This window comes from Ictalurus furcatus, chromosome 6 (assembly GCF_023375685.1).
Source record: "Ictalurus furcatus strain D&B chromosome 6, Billie_1.0, whole genome shotgun sequence".
Classification (NCBI taxonomy): Eukaryota; Metazoa; Chordata; class Actinopteri; order Siluriformes; family Ictaluridae; genus Ictalurus; species Ictalurus furcatus.
In genome coordinates, this window is record NC_071260.1 from 29,758,650 (window position 1) to 29,776,965 (window position 18,316).

At 42.5% G+C, this 18,316-nt stretch overlaps 1 protein-coding gene across 1 annotated transcript in view; it reads right to left on the minus strand.

The window, feature by feature from the left end:
- Positions 1-18,188, minus strand: part of wdr3 (WD repeat domain 3) — a 19,249-nt gene extending 1,061 nt beyond the window's left edge. The window contains exons 1-25 of the mRNA XM_053627555.1: positions 18,085-18,188; positions 17,368-17,561; positions 13,226-13,435; positions 12,943-13,061; positions 12,699-12,777; positions 12,408-12,503; positions 9,815-9,931; positions 9,601-9,702; positions 9,409-9,506; positions 9,182-9,283; positions 8,848-9,078; positions 8,608-8,701; positions 8,403-8,504; positions 5,971-6,056; positions 5,742-5,880; positions 5,562-5,618; positions 4,699-4,799; positions 4,286-4,397; positions 3,845-3,979; positions 3,575-3,625; positions 3,409-3,474; positions 3,221-3,313; positions 1,387-1,437; positions 1,097-1,140; positions 391-519 (exon numbers count right to left, since the gene is read on the minus strand). Of these exons, the coding sequence (XP_053483530.1) occupies positions 391-519; positions 1,097-1,140; positions 1,387-1,437; positions 3,221-3,313; positions 3,409-3,474; positions 3,575-3,625; positions 3,845-3,979; positions 4,286-4,397; positions 4,699-4,799; positions 5,562-5,618; positions 5,742-5,880; positions 5,971-6,056; positions 8,403-8,504; positions 8,608-8,701; positions 8,848-9,078; positions 9,182-9,283; positions 9,409-9,506; positions 9,601-9,702; positions 9,815-9,931; positions 12,408-12,503; positions 12,699-12,777; positions 12,943-13,061; positions 13,226-13,435; positions 17,368-17,541 (2,588 nt within the window). The 5' untranslated portion in view covers positions 17,542-17,561; positions 18,085-18,188. The remainder of the gene's footprint in view (positions 1-390; positions 520-1,096; positions 1,141-1,386; positions 1,438-3,220; positions 3,314-3,408; positions 3,475-3,574; positions 3,626-3,844; positions 3,980-4,285; positions 4,398-4,698; positions 4,800-5,561; positions 5,619-5,741; positions 5,881-5,970; positions 6,057-8,402; positions 8,505-8,607; positions 8,702-8,847; positions 9,079-9,181; positions 9,284-9,408; positions 9,507-9,600; positions 9,703-9,814; positions 9,932-12,407; positions 12,504-12,698; positions 12,778-12,942; positions 13,062-13,225; positions 13,436-17,367; positions 17,562-18,084) is intronic.
- Between the last annotated feature and the right edge of the window lie 128 nt (positions 18,189-18,316).

Here is an 18,316-nt window from a genome sequence, read left to right on the forward strand (position 1 = left end):
TGAACTCTTAATAAGCTGCACAGAATTAAATAATAATAATGATCATGTAAAAAAAAATTAAAAAATCACTGGTAACAGTGATTTCAAATGAATATTTCTATTCCAGAACAGTTAAGGATGATCAGTTTTTGTTCCAAGTGAAGGGGCTGGTCGAGTCAGCTCACACGCCGGCTGCAGGACCGTGGGCTGGAAGTTCTCTCAACAAAGAATTACATCTAATCGCTTGTGTTTGCGTTGTATCGCTACGTTTATAGTGCATTTCTGGTATAATTTCCATCCTTATTTCACGATGAACAACGTAACGATTTCATCAGCAATATAAAAGTCCAGGAAACACCGTTTCCGCTTTCCAATTTGAGCCACTTTGTGTAAACAGGTCTGTCTGAATACCTGAGCAGGAAGAAGAGGCAGCGGCAGACCAGCTCCACCTCCAGGCCCTGCTGTATGTAGGTGTTTAAGAGCGAGAGCAGATCAGGGATGTACGGAAACGGCAGCACCAGTAGAGACACCTCCAACTCGCTGAAACACAGAAAAGGTGTTTCATCATACCTCATAAAGTAACTAGCATTTCTCGTAGATGCACGATAAGCCATACACGCACGACGTCGACTACAATCTTCAAGAAGATTTACACTTCCGGCTTCATTTATAAATACGTGCGTCAACAAATATTCAATCCTGAAGATGGATTTACATTTACTTCCTAGAAAGTCCTAGAACAGATTTATAAATCATCCAAATGCATTCAAAAATACTGATAATAAATCCTAAATTCTTCTCCCCTGTGGCCTGTTTATTAAATCCACATTTTTAAATCACGTGCATATGAACAAGCAGGAGAACTTTGATACAATTAGACTTCCTTAAATATCCATTAAAGGTGGACCACAAGCTTTGTATTTAGTTTAAGTGATTTCTGTTAAAATGTTTTTTTTTTTTTTGGAGAATATTTACATTTGAACTTTTAACTCTTTAACGCTCATCAGGTAAAAGCTGAGCGAGTGCACGGACACTAGGAAACGCTTTTCGGTTTGATGAGATGCAAAACATTTAAGATGGGCAGCACAGCGTGTTGGAGTGGGAAATGTTCTCTCACCTGGACCGGACCTTCTTTATGACATCCAAAACATACTGAGAAGGCTGTGGGCCGGGAGATAAGAAGCCGTTAGTATAGAACAAATACAGGAACTCCGACAAGGAAGTCAACAACGTTGTGTGCTACAGAAATGACTGGGGAACTTTTATTTACCAGACAGTCTCTGTGTAACTAGTGCTTTTAGTATACACAGCTGGTTCTTTGTTGGCGTTAAGGGAATCACGATAAAAAATTTCAGAAACACGTACTGTATGCAGTTCAAGAATTTCTAGAGAATGGTGTTGTCTTACTGAGATACGTCCATAAGCCACGAGAACTGGGTTCATCGCCGGTGGAGGTAACTGCAAAAGAAAAGTGTGTGAGTAATCAAAGAGCAACGGGAAAATCGAGCAATAAAATGACGGCTGATGAAGTAAGGAAATATGAGGAAATTGGCAAGAGAGATAAACAGTGCAAAGTGCAACGTGCAGAGCCTAGTTTAATATTCCGAGAGGAGTGTTGTGTCATGTTGCATTGTGGGACTGATATGTCATAATGTCAAACCAGGCCCCTTCTTCACATTATCTCTCATTATCTAGTGTTTCCCAACAGGGCTCCCATGAGAGCAGGGGTGGCGTGTAAAAATCCTTCAAACATTTCTAAAATGTGTATAAACATTTCATATATATGATACGATAAATATCGGATGTCTGAAATAATAGCACAGACCGAGAAATTATAAGACAGACACACACACACACACACACACACACACACACACACACACACATAATAATTCCCTCCACCTCGACCCCCTCCGCCGACCTTTCAGCAGCATGTCAGTATCACTATGCGTGTGTTTGTATCCTAATAATTAGCGTGTGACGATGCGTGTGTGGTGCAAAAGAATACGCACAGATTTCTTAAAAGAAAAGCATCCGGACCATCGACTTCGTGGCGCACGCTGTCTAGCGTTAGTGTTTGTGTAGGGTGCCACAAATTTTTGGACGTTTTCAAAGCGCGCCGTGAGTGGAAAAAGAGGTTACGCTGCTCTACTCCATATAATCGCTGGATGTAAACATTCCGCTTTGGCTGTGAGAGATAAACAAACACTGTGCGAACGCTCCAAATGGAAAGAGCTCTTGCTTTACATCCAACAGTGCATGGGTTGAGTAATGATACAGAAGCAGATCAGTGAGTTACAGCTCATATAGAATTCACATATAGATCTATTTTACAGATTTAAATCATGCAGTGGCAAACTAGAGCAGAACGGCCCTTCCAGATCGGGTAATCTGCGAGATACTCAGTGAACACAGTAAATGAAAGTAGCAGCACTAGTGATTCAAACTGCGTGCTGGCAAGCGACGGAATATAAATAACCGTAAAACTTTGTTAACGGAGCCAGTGAAACGGACAGAGAGAGAGAGAGTGAGTGTCTAACAAGCTTGCAAATTTAATTTGCTTATTTAAAGGAATAAAAGAGGCAAGTAAAAGCCAAGTCTTTCAGTGTGTGTTTCATCTCAGAGACGTTGGAGATACTGCTTTTTAATCCACAAAGGGAAAATCCATCCATCCATCCATCCATCCATCCATCTTCTATACTGCTTATCCTTTTCAGGGTCACGGGGAACCTGGAGCCTATCCCAGGGAGCATCGGGCACAAGGCGGGGTACACCCTGGACAGGGTGCCAATCCAACGCAGGGCACACTCACACACCCATTCATACACTACGGACACTTTGGACACACCAATCAGCCTACCATGCATGTCTTTGGACTGGGGGAGGAAACCGGAGTACCCGGAGGAAACCCCCGCAGCACGGGGAGAACATGCAAACTCCGCACACACAGGGCCACGGTGGGAATCGAACCCCCGACCCTGGAGGTATGAGGCGAACGTACTAACCACTAAGCCACCGTGCGCCCTGCATAGGGAAAAATTTTTTTTAAATTACATTCCACTATCTATTTTTAAATATAATTAGCATAATGGCCCCAAATCTGAAAAATAACGATATTTTCGTTGCGTTTTGAATATCTCGCTTGAACATCCCCGGACTGTTTTTAACCCAATAGCATGGTGGATCTTCGCAGCATGACATCACACTCCCAGTCGCTTTTAGTACTGAAGACGTTCCTCACCTCCTTCCCTGCTGCCTCACAAGCAGCCTTGTGCTGCTCCAGCTTCTTGCTCTCCTCTCTGTAGAGCTCCAGTGCCTCCATTATACGCTCCGCCTGGAACGATTATGTTTTGAGAAATTACTCAAAACAATTGAGAGAGAGAGAGGGATTTAATCTTCAGAAGTAGCCATAAGGGCTGGATAACTCACGGCTTTGACCGTCTCTATAGTCTTCTTTCCTGCGGGCTCGGCCTCGCCTTTGGTCTCGCCGGGGACCTGGAACAAACAGGAAGAATCGAATCAGTGTTCCGCCCGCTCGTATTCCTAAGTAAGCGAAACAGATAAGCAATCTGTAAGGACCAAGACCACTACGTACCACTGGCTCATCTCCTTTGGCTAAAGATTCTTCAAATTCTGCTTCTCTTTCCTGGGAAGAGTCAGATATACAGAATAAAGTGAAAATTTTGGAACGGGTGCTTCAGAGCTGTTCAGACATACTACAAAAAATGAATCATTATTTGAACTGCTGTATAACGTGCCGTTTTAAATGCTGTAGTTTAGAAAAGAGGAGTGTATTGCTATCGTGAGCGAGACGATGTGGTGTTAGCAGGTTCCCAAGCTCCCCAGCTGTTCTATATCCACTCACCATCTCTTTCTCCTCTTCTAGAATGATAGGCTCCCGGGTTCTCTCCCAAAGCCTGAGGGACTTATCATGAGAAGAGGAGACAACGTGGTCTCCACTGGGACTGATGGCCAGGCACCATACTTCCCCATGGTGTCCCTGAGGAACAAGGCCCGGAAGTCAAATGTCAAGAAGTATAATGAGGCGTCTGAACAGGTGTGTTTTCTTCCATTTCTGTATTGACTTGAGGCTTAAAGGGAAAAATATTCTGCTTGCATAATACAATTAACCTTTGCTGCCTATTGACTGCGTTCCGTTTATATCACGCATTTAGCCCTAAAGTCAACACCAGCCTGTATTTTCACCCTGTAACCATCAGCACGATCATTTACCTCACTCACATGCATACGGAAAAAAAAAAATATATATATATATATATGGTCTGTTCTGTTAGAAAATAATCACCTCCAGGGTCTGGATGTGTTCAAACTTGTCAGCGTCCCACTGTTTGACCTTTCTGTCCTTTCCCGCTGTGAAAAACAGATGGGTTTTGGGGACAAACTGAAGGAACATTACACTGGAAAGGAAGGAGAGAAAAAAAAAAGAAAGGGAAAGAGAGAAGGAGACAAATATTAACCATCTGGGATGACATCATCGTCATCTTGTGAATTCTCACCAATACAGCAGATGAACAAAACACCAGAAAAACAAAAAACAAAAACTAAGCACTAACTAAAAGCAGATTGTAGGAAGGAAATGACCACACTTATGGTAGAATCTGACAGCACAGACATGTACCTTCCTATAAGTTGTAGGAAAGCCAGGTCTTTTAGGTTGAACAGCTATTCTAACAGTAAACAGAAGGGTACATCGAGTACCTGTCATCATGTGCAAACATCGAACGATGGCAGTCACCAAAGTCCAGACCCCAGATCTTCACGTTTCTGTCTGCTGATCCAGTGGCTATCAGTGCACTATCCTAAAACACAATGAAAACAATCCGGAGTGCACTCAGAATCAACATTCTTACAGATTTGACAATTTCCCACGATATTCAACACACGCTGTAGTTATCGTGGATACTTCAGAAAACCGTCCTCATTATTCCGTTGACAGGATGCGAGTTCAGTCAAGGTTCCCACTCCTCTGTATTAGGAATATCTTTACTACACATAACTGCAGGCAAATTGTTTTTACGCTATGACAGAATGAACATTTCTTCATATTTACTGTATATATTGCTGTTTGTGAGTAAGTGTCCCATGTGTAGTCCACTAGAGGTGATGTATGATCACTCATACATCATTCTTCCTCAAATGCAATATCCATGATGGGTCCATTACGATATAAAACACATACAGAATTCAAAACAAAACAAAACAAACACAACGTGCTGTTATAGGAAAATAATCGACGAACGGGTGGCGTGATACCAATCTCTCCCCCACCCCCACTCAAAACAAAATGCAGCATGTTACTAAAAACACCACAGAGCGCAAAGAGTCCTCTCTTTCATGTAGAACTTCTCCAGGATGGAAACTTCACCTTAACGAATACTACAGAGACGATAACGTTACGACGAGTGCGTTAATAAACCTGCGATTCGTCTTGATTGCCTCCGCTATCGTCAGACCCGCCTGTTATAGAAAATTAGTCAACGCCTTCTGACCAATCAGAATACAGAAAACCATGATAAGAAGTTCCCTGACCGTATAGGACAGTTAGACGGGAAAAAACTTACGTGTGAAATGTCCAAACACAGCACGGGAAGTTTATGTCCATACAGAGACAGGAAAAACTAGAGAAAGAAACAGATCGGTCAATCAGTGTGCCATTATTCACAACAAGAATAACCGCCCCAATGTAATTAGACTTTACTGACACAGAAGCATCAACAGCGTTCGTTTGGACTTCGGAATACCTTTAGCGTGTCTGTGTAGAATATCTTCACAGTGCAGTCGAGGAGAGAGACTGCCAAAAGTCTCTGATCGGGACTGAAGCGCACACACAGCACGTCCTCGTCCAACTGGAGCGTGCGAGTGTGTTTCACCGTCAGTCTCCTGCAGCAATATACACATAGCAGTCATACACCGACCCTTCATTAACAAAACACATGAAGAGTTATGGTCTGCAGACATAGTCTTCCTCACTTGTTGGCTCCTGATTCATTGTCCTTTATGAGCTCAAAGTCCCAGAATTTCACCATCTTGTCAGCTCCTCCAGTTACAATTCCCCTCTGAACACACATATACACACACGTTAGCATTTTTGCATAAATGATAAGCGCGTGCAATAATATTTTCCTCATATTATCATGTCTATCAATTACAGTATAATGATATTTATTAATCACATGTAAATAAGAGCGCAGTGAAAGTCTTTTCTTCGCATACCCCGGCTTGTTAGGAAGTTGGGGTCAGAGCGCAGGGTTATGATACAGCGCCCCCTGGAGCAGAGAGGGTTAAGGGCCTTGCTCAAGGGCCCAACAGTGGCAGATTGGCAGTGCTGGGGTTTGAACCCCCGACCTTCTGACCAGTAACCCAGAGCCTTTAACCGCTAAACCACCATTGCCCCTTAGAAGTGTGACAAAATGTGCTGGCATCCTGATGGGCATGGTGTCTTATTGGCTGACAGTCTCTCACTCCTGCTAAACGCTAGCTCGCGGTCAGTGTGACGGGGAAATGGATATACGTCAACTTTATTTTTAGTTAAACCAGTAAAGGTGTTGAAATTAAAACAGTAGCATCCTCGGATGCTGAGCAGGAAAACAAGGTGTGTAAACGTCGATATGAGTTCCAGTTTACGTGAACATGATATGAGCAGAACATAAGGAAAGTGGATAATGTACTCTACATGGCACTGTAGCAGCTAAACCCATACAGTGATAGCTTAGCTGTGCTTCCCCTTGACTAGCGACACCGAACTAGCCTAGTTAGAAAGGTTTTATATTTTATCAGTCTGGTAGTTCTAAATCCGACTTTTTTTTTGATCATGTCATACATTAACGTGCGTTGAAATTACTGAAAGAACTTCCGAGTTTCACTTTTCTAGTGTATTTTTGTAAAGTAACGTGAAAGTAAAGTAATGAGTAATCTGATTACTTTTTACATGCAGTAATCAGATTATAATTTTAAAGTAAGAATTAGTAATCTATAGTGGATTTCTTTTCTTTTTTCTTTTTTTGAGTAACTTACCTAACACTGGTCATGTGTCTTTATACGTTATGTTCTTTGTAATTAAGTATAAAAAGTAATAAAATCTGTTATTATATACGCAAGTAGTTCACTTTTAGGTCTAATCTCAATTCGGGCATACAGTGGATCATTTTATAATACCCTATGTACCCTCACGGCCTACTCTATTAGGAACACGTGCACATTCGTACGCTTATCCAAATCAGCCAATCATGTGGCAGCAGTGCAATGCATAAAATCATGCAAATACAGGTCAAGAGCTTCAGTTAACGTTCACATCGAGCAGCAGAATGAGGAATAAATAGGATCTCGGTGACTTCAGAGAATCCGTTCGGCAATTAAAAATCCATATGTAACCTTTAACCCTCTTACCTCGTATGGCCGAAAAACCGGCTTGCCCGTCTTTGATCTATTCCCGTAAGGACGACATACCGGCTTGGTCGTCTATGCCAAATCCCCGTAAGGCCGATATAGCGGTTTTACAGTGTAAACGTTATCCCCGTAAGGCCGGTGTACCGGCATTACTCTGCTAGGATTCCTTACTTATTTAATTATTATTTTTTGACCCGGAAGGTTGATGACGTCATGACGTCACGACGTGATTACGTTTTTACGCCGGCATTACGATGAAGCTGATCCAAGCGTGAATATTGGTGTACTAGTAGAAGTGAACTAAAAATGCCAAAGCGAAAAGCTAATCGTGTTCCAGCTAAAGTTACACCTACAGTGAACACAGGTACATCTAAAACAGTGAAAAAAAAAAAAAAGAAAACATACACAGTTACCCAGGCGAGAGCGAGGATTCTAGATAGTGACAGCAGTGAAAGTTCAGGCGATGTTGAAACCGAAACCGATAGAGACGCAAACTCTCCTGATTCAGACCCTGATCCGTCTTCATCTTCAGCATCAACCAGTGCGACTGACACTGCAGGGGTCTGGAGTCATAATGGGACCATTTCTGTGCATTCGTGAAAACACTACCTGCTGGTCTGATCATCACCAGAAACTTGACTTTTGGCGCTAAAATGCATTTATTTATTTATTATTTATAAAGGCACTGACCACGCTGATGCTCGTATGGTACTTCTAAATGAGTAGAAGGATTTTAGCGAGCATTTTTTCGTCATTTCTCTAGTTAAGAATTGTGCTCTGAGTTTAGTAAAAACACTGAACTGCTTCATTTTCAAAGTAATATTACACAAATACATTATTATAAGTTGTTTCAAGGCCTAAAAATGTTCAAATTAAAATGCTGATTTTGGCCCAGGAACTCAGGGTTGGCGTGCTGTTTCTCTGGGGAATGTAGGGTTGTGGGACATAATACTGTGGGAACTTAGGGGTAAGAGGGTTAAAGGCATTCTGCCGTAGTAATCAATCTACTGTAGTACCTGATCGGGAGAGAGACAGATGGACCACAGAGCTCCCTCGTGAGCTTCTGTAGTCTCCAGCAGGCTGCCTGATGCCAAGTCAAAAATCTGAATCTTTCCACTCTGTGAAAGAAAGACAGACTATTAGAGGCACTGAAACAGGGGAATCTACAATCCTACTTCACTCAACTTCTCCTAATCAAATGAAAAAGCTGTCGTGATCTACCTTAGTTCCTACAATGATCTGTCTATCCCCGGGTACGAACAGCGAGCAGAGTGCATACTCGCACGCCATGGTGCGGATCACCTGCAAAGTGGCCCTGGGACAGAAAAGATTTCCCGTTAAACACCTAAGAATACTAACGCAAAGCTTAAAGAGAAAGCTAAATGTGCACATGATGCACAATCAGCTTTATTTGAGCGCAAAGTACACTTAAGTTCATGCCTTAGATGTCGTCAGACTGACCTGTTCCAGACTTTAACAGTGTCTCCAGAGGCAGACAGGATGGCAATGTTGTCTGAGCTGAAAGACAGCGTTCTGGCGTCTGTGCGGTGGCCACCCAGGGTGAGACGAGACGTCTTGGTGCCTGTCGGGTTCTTCTCTGTTGTCTTTACACTGTACGCCTCTACTGTGTTATTCTGCAGCAACAGAGCCACTTTCATCTCGCCGTTAGGAGACAGAAGGCAGTCCACCGACCTGAGAAAAGAAACAAAACAGATTACATATAGAACTCTATAAAATATGAGAACGTCGGGCAGGACGAGTCTGTATAATCCATTTAATATTGAAGTGCACTGACCTGATCTTAGAGGAGGCTTTTAAACTGGCCAGCTTCTGGATCTCATCTGTCAGCTTTCGCTCCACGACTATATCTGCTACATCAGCACTGCTATCCTGAGACCTGGCCCAGAAACGCCAGATAGCAATAAGTTAAAGGACGTCGTGGCTGATTTATTTATTTATTTATTTATTTATTTATTTATTTATTTATTGGGTTCACGCTCTAAATTCTAACCGGTTACATACTTGGCCTTCCTCTTGGCCTTTTTCAGCTTTCTTTCCATTTTCTTCTGAATTTCTTCCTCTGGCAACACAGCAAAGATCTCCATAGTGTTGTCAAGGCCCTACGGATAGAATTGATGGGATGAATCCAAAACCAGATATTTTACCGGTGACTAGCCTTCATATTTAAAATCCACAATCACGGAAAATACGTACATGGCACGCCAGGACTTTGGCTTTGGGATCGGCAATCAAGGACACGACCCGATCTCTGGCTTCTCTCAGAATGGAGCCGGCTTTCTTACAGCTGAGGATTCTCTGTAGGAAGACAAGAGAAAGCTAATGCTTAAATATCGCAAAGTAGCCGTTGTTATTATCTGAATTTGTTACTAAGTAGGACTGCCATTTATGTCAAGCAGTGGGATATTACATCTTCTGCCTCTTCATTAGGTCCTTCGTTTTCATCATCGTCATCGTCATCATCATCATCATGATGATCAAGGAAACTCTTTCCTTTCTTCTCCCGTGGCTCCCCTACTTCTTTATCCTGAAGAGAGATGGAGTAATACTACAATGAATCAGCCTCGATTTAACACATTATTCATATTTCAGCATTGCAGCTACATACAGGTGCAGCTCAAAAAAAAAAAATTGTATATCGTGGAAAAGTTTGTTTGTTTTCCGTAATTTCATTCAAAAAGTGGACCTTTCATATACTGTAGATTCATTACACATGCAGTGAGATATTTCACGCCTTTTTTGTTTTAATCGTTGATGATTACGGCTTACAGCTCACGGAAATCAAAAATCCAGTATCTCAAGATATTAGAATAAAGAATTTATAATACAGAAATGTCGACCTGATGAAAATTATGTTAATTTATGTACTCGATACTCTGTCAGGACTTTAATCCTTTTGCAGGTATTACTGCATCGATGCGGCGTGGCACGGAGGCGATCAGCCTGTGGCACTGCTGAGGTGTTCTGGAAGCCCAGGTTGCTTTGATAGCGGCGTTCAGCTCGTCTGAATTGTCGGGTCTGGTGTCTCTCGGAGATTCTCTATGGGGTTCGGGTCAGGCGAGTCGGCTGGACAATCGAGCACAGTAACACCACGGTCAGCAAACCAGTTACTAATATAGTTTTGTCACTGTGGACAGATGTTGAGTCCTGCTGGAAAAGGAAATCAGAATCCTCATAAAGCTGGTCAGCAGGTGGAAGCATGAAGTGCTCTAAAATCTCCTGGTAGACGCTGCATCGACTCTCGACTTGAGAAAACACACTGGACCAACACCAGCAGATGACACGGCACCTCAAATCATCACTGACTACGTTTACATGGACAGCAGTAATCTAATTACTGACCTTATTCTGAATAAGACAATATTCCGATTAAGGTGTTTACATGAGTCGCTTTTAGAATATTCCTTTCATGTTCAGGTTTTTCATGTTATAGAACAGAGATGGCTTAACGGCACACGTCATTATGTCACCGCGCAACGCCGTCCGACGTCCCTCCAGAATTTCACGTATCGACATACAGTTCGTCTTCGTTATGGTACCGTATACAGTTTTGTGTGTTTCACTTTTAATTTTACGAAAGCTTCAAGTGCAGTAAATTATTTGTCATGCTATACGTGCAAATAGACGACTGCGTGAAGACGTGGGCTGCGTCCCAAACCGCGTACTTACCTAAATACGTGTATTTCACTTCCTACTACGTAGTAGCCGAAATACATGTATTTCACCTACTATATACTGTAGTAGGTACGTACGCGGTTTGGGACGCAGCCGTGCTCTCGTTTGCCGTCAAACGGTTGAGCGCCGCCGTGTGTGTACGTGTCCCGTCGCACAATGCGGTGAAAACTCCCACACGACGTTAATAGTGTGATTAAGGTGTGTACGCGTCTGTAACGCACGTCGATAATGCGAATAAAACAGGAATACTCCACACGTCTTAATTCCGTTTGTGTTTACTTCGAGTATGACTTTAGTCGGATTAAGGTCATCGATAATCGTTGTTTACACGATAGTTTCTTAATCGGGTTAATATTGGATTATTGTTGTCCATGTAAACGTACCGACTGACTGTGGAAACTTCACACTGGACTTCAAGCAACTTGGATTCTGTTCCTCTCCACTCTTCCTCCAGACTCTGGGACCTTGATTTCCAAATGAAATGCAAAATTGTCTTCCATCTTCCCCGTGATTGTGGTCGTGTGTACTGAACCAGACCGAGAGATTAAAGCCTCAGGAAACCGTCGCAGGTGTTTCGAGTTAATTCGCTGATTAGAGTCTTCTCAGGTCGACATTTCTGTATTATAAATTCTTTATTGTAATATTTTAGGATACTGGATTTTCGATCTCCGTGAGCTGTAAGCCGTAATCATCGAGATTCAAACAAAAAAAAATATTTCTTTTTATGTGTAACCAATCTAGAATATATACAAGTTCCACTTTTTGAATTTTTTTTTTTTTTTTTTTTTTTTTACTTTTCCATGATATTCAATTTTTTTGAGAAGCACCTGTACAGTCAACTCCAGAATTACTGCCACTCTATTTAGTTGTATAAAATAAATACTACACAACAATAATTCAACTTTTACACTAAACGTAAGAAGTTATATAAGAAAGAAAAGCAGCTACTGCAGGGGTTCTCAAACCTGTCCTGAAGGACCCCCAGCACTGCACATTTCATATGTCTAGCTCATGTAACACACCTGATTCAACTCATCAGCTCATTAGTACAGACTGCGAGACCTGGATTAGGTGTGTCAGATAAGGGAGACATACTAAATGTGCAGTGCTGGGGGTCCAGGACGGGTTTGAGAACCCCTGCCCTACTGTGTTGTATGGTTGTGGATAATCCATGTCTTGTGGTTGTTTTACAGCTAGTTCATATAATATTACACCGTATGTTTTGTCTTTTCCATAAAGCGTACCAACCCTAACCCTAAGTAAGCCCCGTGGTACGATTTAAGACGCACTTGATTTTATAACTTATGACCCGAGGGCTGCGTGCTTACCTCCTCCAGGTAATCGACGTCCCAGGCTCGGAGTTCACTGTCAGCAGAGCCGGTCAGCAGCCTGTTCTCCTGATTCAACAGAACCATTCCCCACACCTACAAAACCAACAGTGTCCTCATTCACGTCTCCTAATACAGGGCGATATACCGTCCATATACACAGCAAAATAATTAGACGGACTTTACACTAGGATACACAAGTTTTTTTCTGACACTAACATGATCTCGAACATGGAGGAAGTGTGATTATGTTTGACTTTCGGACAGGTACTATGGAGTAATTCTGCTCACCTCACTGCGGTGGCCCACCATTGTCTTAAAACAATGCTGCGTGTCCAGATCCCACCATTTTACAAAGCTGTCCTTTGAGCTGGGGTAAAAGAGGGCAATAATACCAGTAATTTAAGATGTTTATGAAAATGCATAAAACACTTACGCAATTCTCTTTTTTTTTTAATTTTGGCCATGTAATGAAATGCAATAACCCTTGACCTCAAGTTACTGCAAAAACAAAAAAAAAATCAGCCTGACCGACCTTGTGACGAGCAAATTTTTCTTCTCTAAGAGCAAAGCTTGTGTGATGGCATCTTTGTGTCCTTTCAGCCTGTACAAACCACACTCGTTTATTATGTCCCAGACAATCACGTCTGTGTCCTACAGAAATAAATAAATAAATAAATAAATACGAGCATCGTCTTAGCATAACAGCTTCAAACGCCACTCTAGGAATATATTATTTGCTTTCATCGAGTCGAGGGTCATAGATGCGAGGTAACAATTCTGCACAGGACGAAATCAGACAATATCTTTTCGCTCACCCTGGAGCCGGTAACAAGTCGCGCTCCCAGTGCGTCATAATGCATGACTGTGATGGCGGATTTGTGTCCGTTAAAAGAGACGTTGCTTTCGCCGTTTAAAAGGCTGAAGATGCGCACGCCGCCATCCTCATAACCCACGGCTATGTGGATACCATCAGGAGAAGGGCAGAGATACGTCACCTCATGCTTCTTACCCGCAAGAATTAGAACCTGGAAGAAAAAAAAACAAAAAAAAAAAACAGTGAAATTGAATACGAGCGAACCAGCTGAGTGCAACCGTATGGAAGAGAGAGAGAGAGAGAGAGAGAGAGAGAGAGAGAGAAAAAAAAAAGCACTGCGTATAGTTACATATAGTATACAGTTAGTATACATATAAATACCAGGAAATAAAAACGCTCTTCTCATATTCATCTTCTGATCTCAAACCAAAACGTCTTCAGTAAAAATAAATAAATAAATAAATAAATGACTTGGCCTTGCCGTTCAAGTAGTTTTCGACTGTTTAAATAAATAAATAAATAAATAAATAAATAAATAGTTACCAGCTAATGCACAGGCACAGGATTTGGCTAATTCAACTCGGAATTTAAAGATCGAGTTCGGGCTTTTACAAGCTCTCTTCCTGGAACAGACCCCTGGACTTAAACACTATCATCAGTCCGGATTTTGTTTAGTTTATACTTCGTTCTATCGCTTTTGCATTGTGGAAACCTGCAACGCTTCCCTGAGGTTAATAACTGATACAACATGGCTTGAGTCAGTCACTATTCTTTGTGCATTCTTACGTTAAAACCCAACGGCTCGTATATATGGACTGACGCGATGTATATTCCCTTACACCCACGATCGTCATAGCAATTTTAACAAGACGAGCTTTCCAAGTAAACGAACAATCCATGACCACACCCAAGTACTTGTGAGTACCCACCTGATTATGAGTGGCCCCTGGACTGTAATCACCTAATCCTTTCAGGTCAAATATACCTGACATTTACAGTATAGTTATTTCCGTCACACAACAGCACAAATTTGCTCGTTTCAGAATGATATTCAAATGTATCCTGGCGTTTATCTAACACACCTAGTATTGCAGTGTCATCAGAGAATTAATCCATCCATCCATCTTCTATACCGCTTATCCTTTTCAGGGTCACGGGGAAACCTGGAGCCTATCCCAGGGAGCATCGGGCACAAGGCGGGGTACACGCTGGACAGGGTGCCAATCCATCGCAAGGCACAATCACTCACACATTCATACACTACGGACACTTTGGGCACGCCAATCAGCCTACCATGCATGTCTTCGGACTGGGGGAGGAAACCGGAGTACCCGGAGGAAACCCCCGCAGCACGGGGAGAACATGCAGACTCCGCACACACAGGGCTACGGTGAGAATCGAACCCCCGACCCTGGAGGTGTGAGGCGAACGTGATAACCACTAAGCCCCCGTGCGCCCTCAGCGTATTTAATGACGTCATTATTCTTGTTTCTACCGAGACACTCATTTGTATATAGCGTAAATCGGATGGGAGAGCTTACACAACCTTGAGGAGCACCAGTACTGATGGATCTGGCGTGAGAAAGGGCGTTGTTTACTTTCACATACCGGGTACGGTTAGCTCAGAAAGAAAAGAGCCGTTTAATAAGAAAAGGATTGAGATGAATATTTGCAAGTTCACGGCTGGAGTGTGTTGAAAGAGTAGACGTGCGTAAGCATTCGAGTTGTCTAAGTGTTGAAGAATCAAACGGGTGACGGTATTAGCAGCATCAGCAGTCCTTCTTCTCTCCTTATAAGCAAACTGAAAAGAGCGGGTTTACATAACATTACAAACATCTAGCGAGCACACATTTCTGCAAGCACTTCAGAACGATAGAAGTTAGAGCAACTGGACTAAAAACACAAGATTTTTTGGGGGGACAGGTGTAATGATAGTCTTTTTTTTACGTAGTAGACGGACCATGTGGTTATCTGATGATTGCTGGAAAATTGGGCACCATGCTGGAGTTAACTCCTCTGCACAGACCCGCAGAAGAGAAGCCCAAATACCATCCGGTCCAGTAGATTTCCGGTCCAGCAAATTTTCCGAAAAAGCCAAGTAACATCTTGAGAGGACACGATTTGTCTTGACCATTTGATTCGTCTTGTTCATTTTAAAACACGTCTATAACGTCCGTATCAGGTGGACTATATTATGGTCCGATAACCGATAAAGGGGGTTTGGTTTTATTTATTTATTTATTTATTTAAATTATTATTATTATTATTTACTTTTAGCATTGTAAGCATTATTAACACAACCGGAACATTTATCCAGGACATTGTTGGTCCTTGTCGCACACGTGACATACTGGACAACGCCTGGTAAGAACGGCGCAAGGTATTACAGCGATTAAAGCCGCCTATGATAAGAACCGGAGCTCCAGGTGTTCGTTGCAGATGTTTTTGATTACAGTCTGATATACACAGAGTGGCTCTAGATTTTCTAGAGCATTGCCATTTGGGGGAATGTACGCTATGTACGATACGACATTACCAAACTCCCTTGTAGATAAAAAGGTCTCAAACTTAGACAGAGGTATTCGGTGTCAAGGCTGCAGCCGGTCTGTCTCACTGTGTATTGTGTGCACCATCTGTTACTCACATACATTTATGGCACTTGGCAGACACTCTTATCCAGAGCGACTTACATTTATCTCATTTATACAACTGAGCAGTTGAGGGTCAAAGGCCGTGCTCAAGGGCCCTGCGGTAGCAGCTTGGCAGTGCTGGGGCTTGAACTCACGACCTTCCGATCAGCAGTCCAACATCTTAACCACTGAGCTACCTATCACTGCCGCCTCCTTTCCTGTCCGCCCAAACGAGAGCGAATCCGTCTACCTCCGCAAGAGAGCTGGGAATATCCTTATGAAGCCAAGTTTTCGTAAACACCATTAAACTTGAGTCCCAATATTCGAACCACCATCTGGCGGAAAGACGGAGCTCCTCCATCTTAGTTCTGAGTGATCTGACGTCGCCGAGTATAACAGAGAGGAGAGGAGGTCTTTCAGCCCTCCGTCTTAGACGCTGTATGGACCCCAATGTTTGTGTCACACATGCTGATATGATTACTTCATCGTATCATGATGAATTTACATCGACGAATGATGGTTTGTAGTATTGTGGCATACGTGAATATACAGTGACGTTTTACATTCTAATGGATATCAGTAAAGACCGCTTAACCGTAGGTAGATAAGCGATTTGAAACGCAGGAGCTCCGAATATGAAGCATCCACCATTCTGTGACAGGCCAAAGTGTTTGAAATGAATCACAGATCAATCAGATCAACCTTCTACAGCAGTGGACACCGACCCTGTTCCTGGAGATCTACCTTAATGAAGACTTTAGCTCCAAATATAATCGTGAGTTATCTAATCATTGCCTTAAGAAATTCCTGATCAACTAAAACCGGTGTGTTAGATTTCGGCTGGAGGTGAAACCAGCAGGAAGGTAGATCTCAAGGTAGAGGGTTGGTGACCATTGTTCTAAATCAGTGATCCTGGAGATCCTTCCTGAAGACGCTGGCTGCGTTCGAAATGACGTACTGTGACAGTACCGTACATACAGTACAGTACGTACTGATCAGTATGTGTGTGTAGTAGGTATACAATCCGGACATACTACATCCGACATGTTGTCATTGTCATGTGACTTACGACAGAGTGTCGACGTGCTGCCTTCCGCCATTCTGACAGCTCTTCTGTGCCAGTCCCGTTGCCTTATGGGATAGCACAGTGTCTACTGGCTCCATACTGCAGTGGAGGCTCAACAGTTAGTGATCAGAAGGTCGGGGGTTCAAGACACAGCACCACCAAGCTGCCACTGTTCGGACCTTGAGCAAGGGCCTTAACCCTATCTGCTCCAGGGGCGCCGTATCATGTCTGACCCTGCGCTCTGACCTTGACTTCCTAACAAGGTGGGGCATGCGAAAAAAGAATTTCATTGTGCTGTAATGCATATGTGATGAATAAAGGCTTCGTCTTCTAGGTGTGTTAGATTTTGGTTGGAGGTGAAACCATCAGGAAGGGGACTGGTGACCGCTGTTCTACTGGTCAGTTTTTCCTAGAATGAGAACTTTTTAATATTATTTGAATGCGTACCTTCTCAGCCTTGCGCACATCCCATATGAAGACATGCTCGCAGGCTCCTACAGCCACATAGCGGCCCTGCTCTCCTCCTCTCAGCCGCACAAACACCACATTCGCCTTCTGACTGCCGATCAGACCAAACACTGCGCTGGGCACGTAGCGCAGGTACTGCTTAGTCAAGCCCATGACCAAGGCTTTCCCTTAACCTTTAGACAGAGAAGAAAAAGTCACGATGAAAAAAAAAAAACAGGAATACTCCACACGTCTTAATTCGATTTGTGTTTACTTCGAGTATGACTTTAATCGGATTAAGGTCATCAATAATCGCTGTTTACATGCTAGTTTCTTAATCAGGTTAATATTGGATTATTGTTGTCCATGTAAAAACTGAAAAACTAATCACACTGAAAAACTTGCCCCAATCTTAAACCAGATGCTGGGTTAATTAATGGTCCAGGATAACTAGTTTTGGGGCTTACCAGTTATCTAGTACTAACACAATCCAGAGTGATAGTCTATATCCAATCAGTATTTTAATCACTTAAGTAAACATTATTATTTCAAAACTTCCATTGAACCATAATGCTGTGGTGCATCTCGATGCTACAAACCCATGGATCAATATGCAACACGTGTTCCACGCGCAAAACATCAAATAATCCAGTTAACCAATTTGCTAGCTTCATTATATATTCACATATTACTTAGATTGATTACTAAGTCACCTACCTTTACAGCTGATTGCTTTAATTTATTTAATATTGTGCTTTTTAGTGCAGGATTCAGGGAGCACTTCCATCATCCACACAGAGCCGACATGTGCGTTGTTCAATGAAGGCTAAAGCAATCGATCGAACGCATTGATTGAAATGTTTGCCAACGCTTTAAAGCTTATGCTCATCTTAAATTGAAAGAAAACCTAATCTTAAATTATCGTATATACACGGATGATGCTTATATT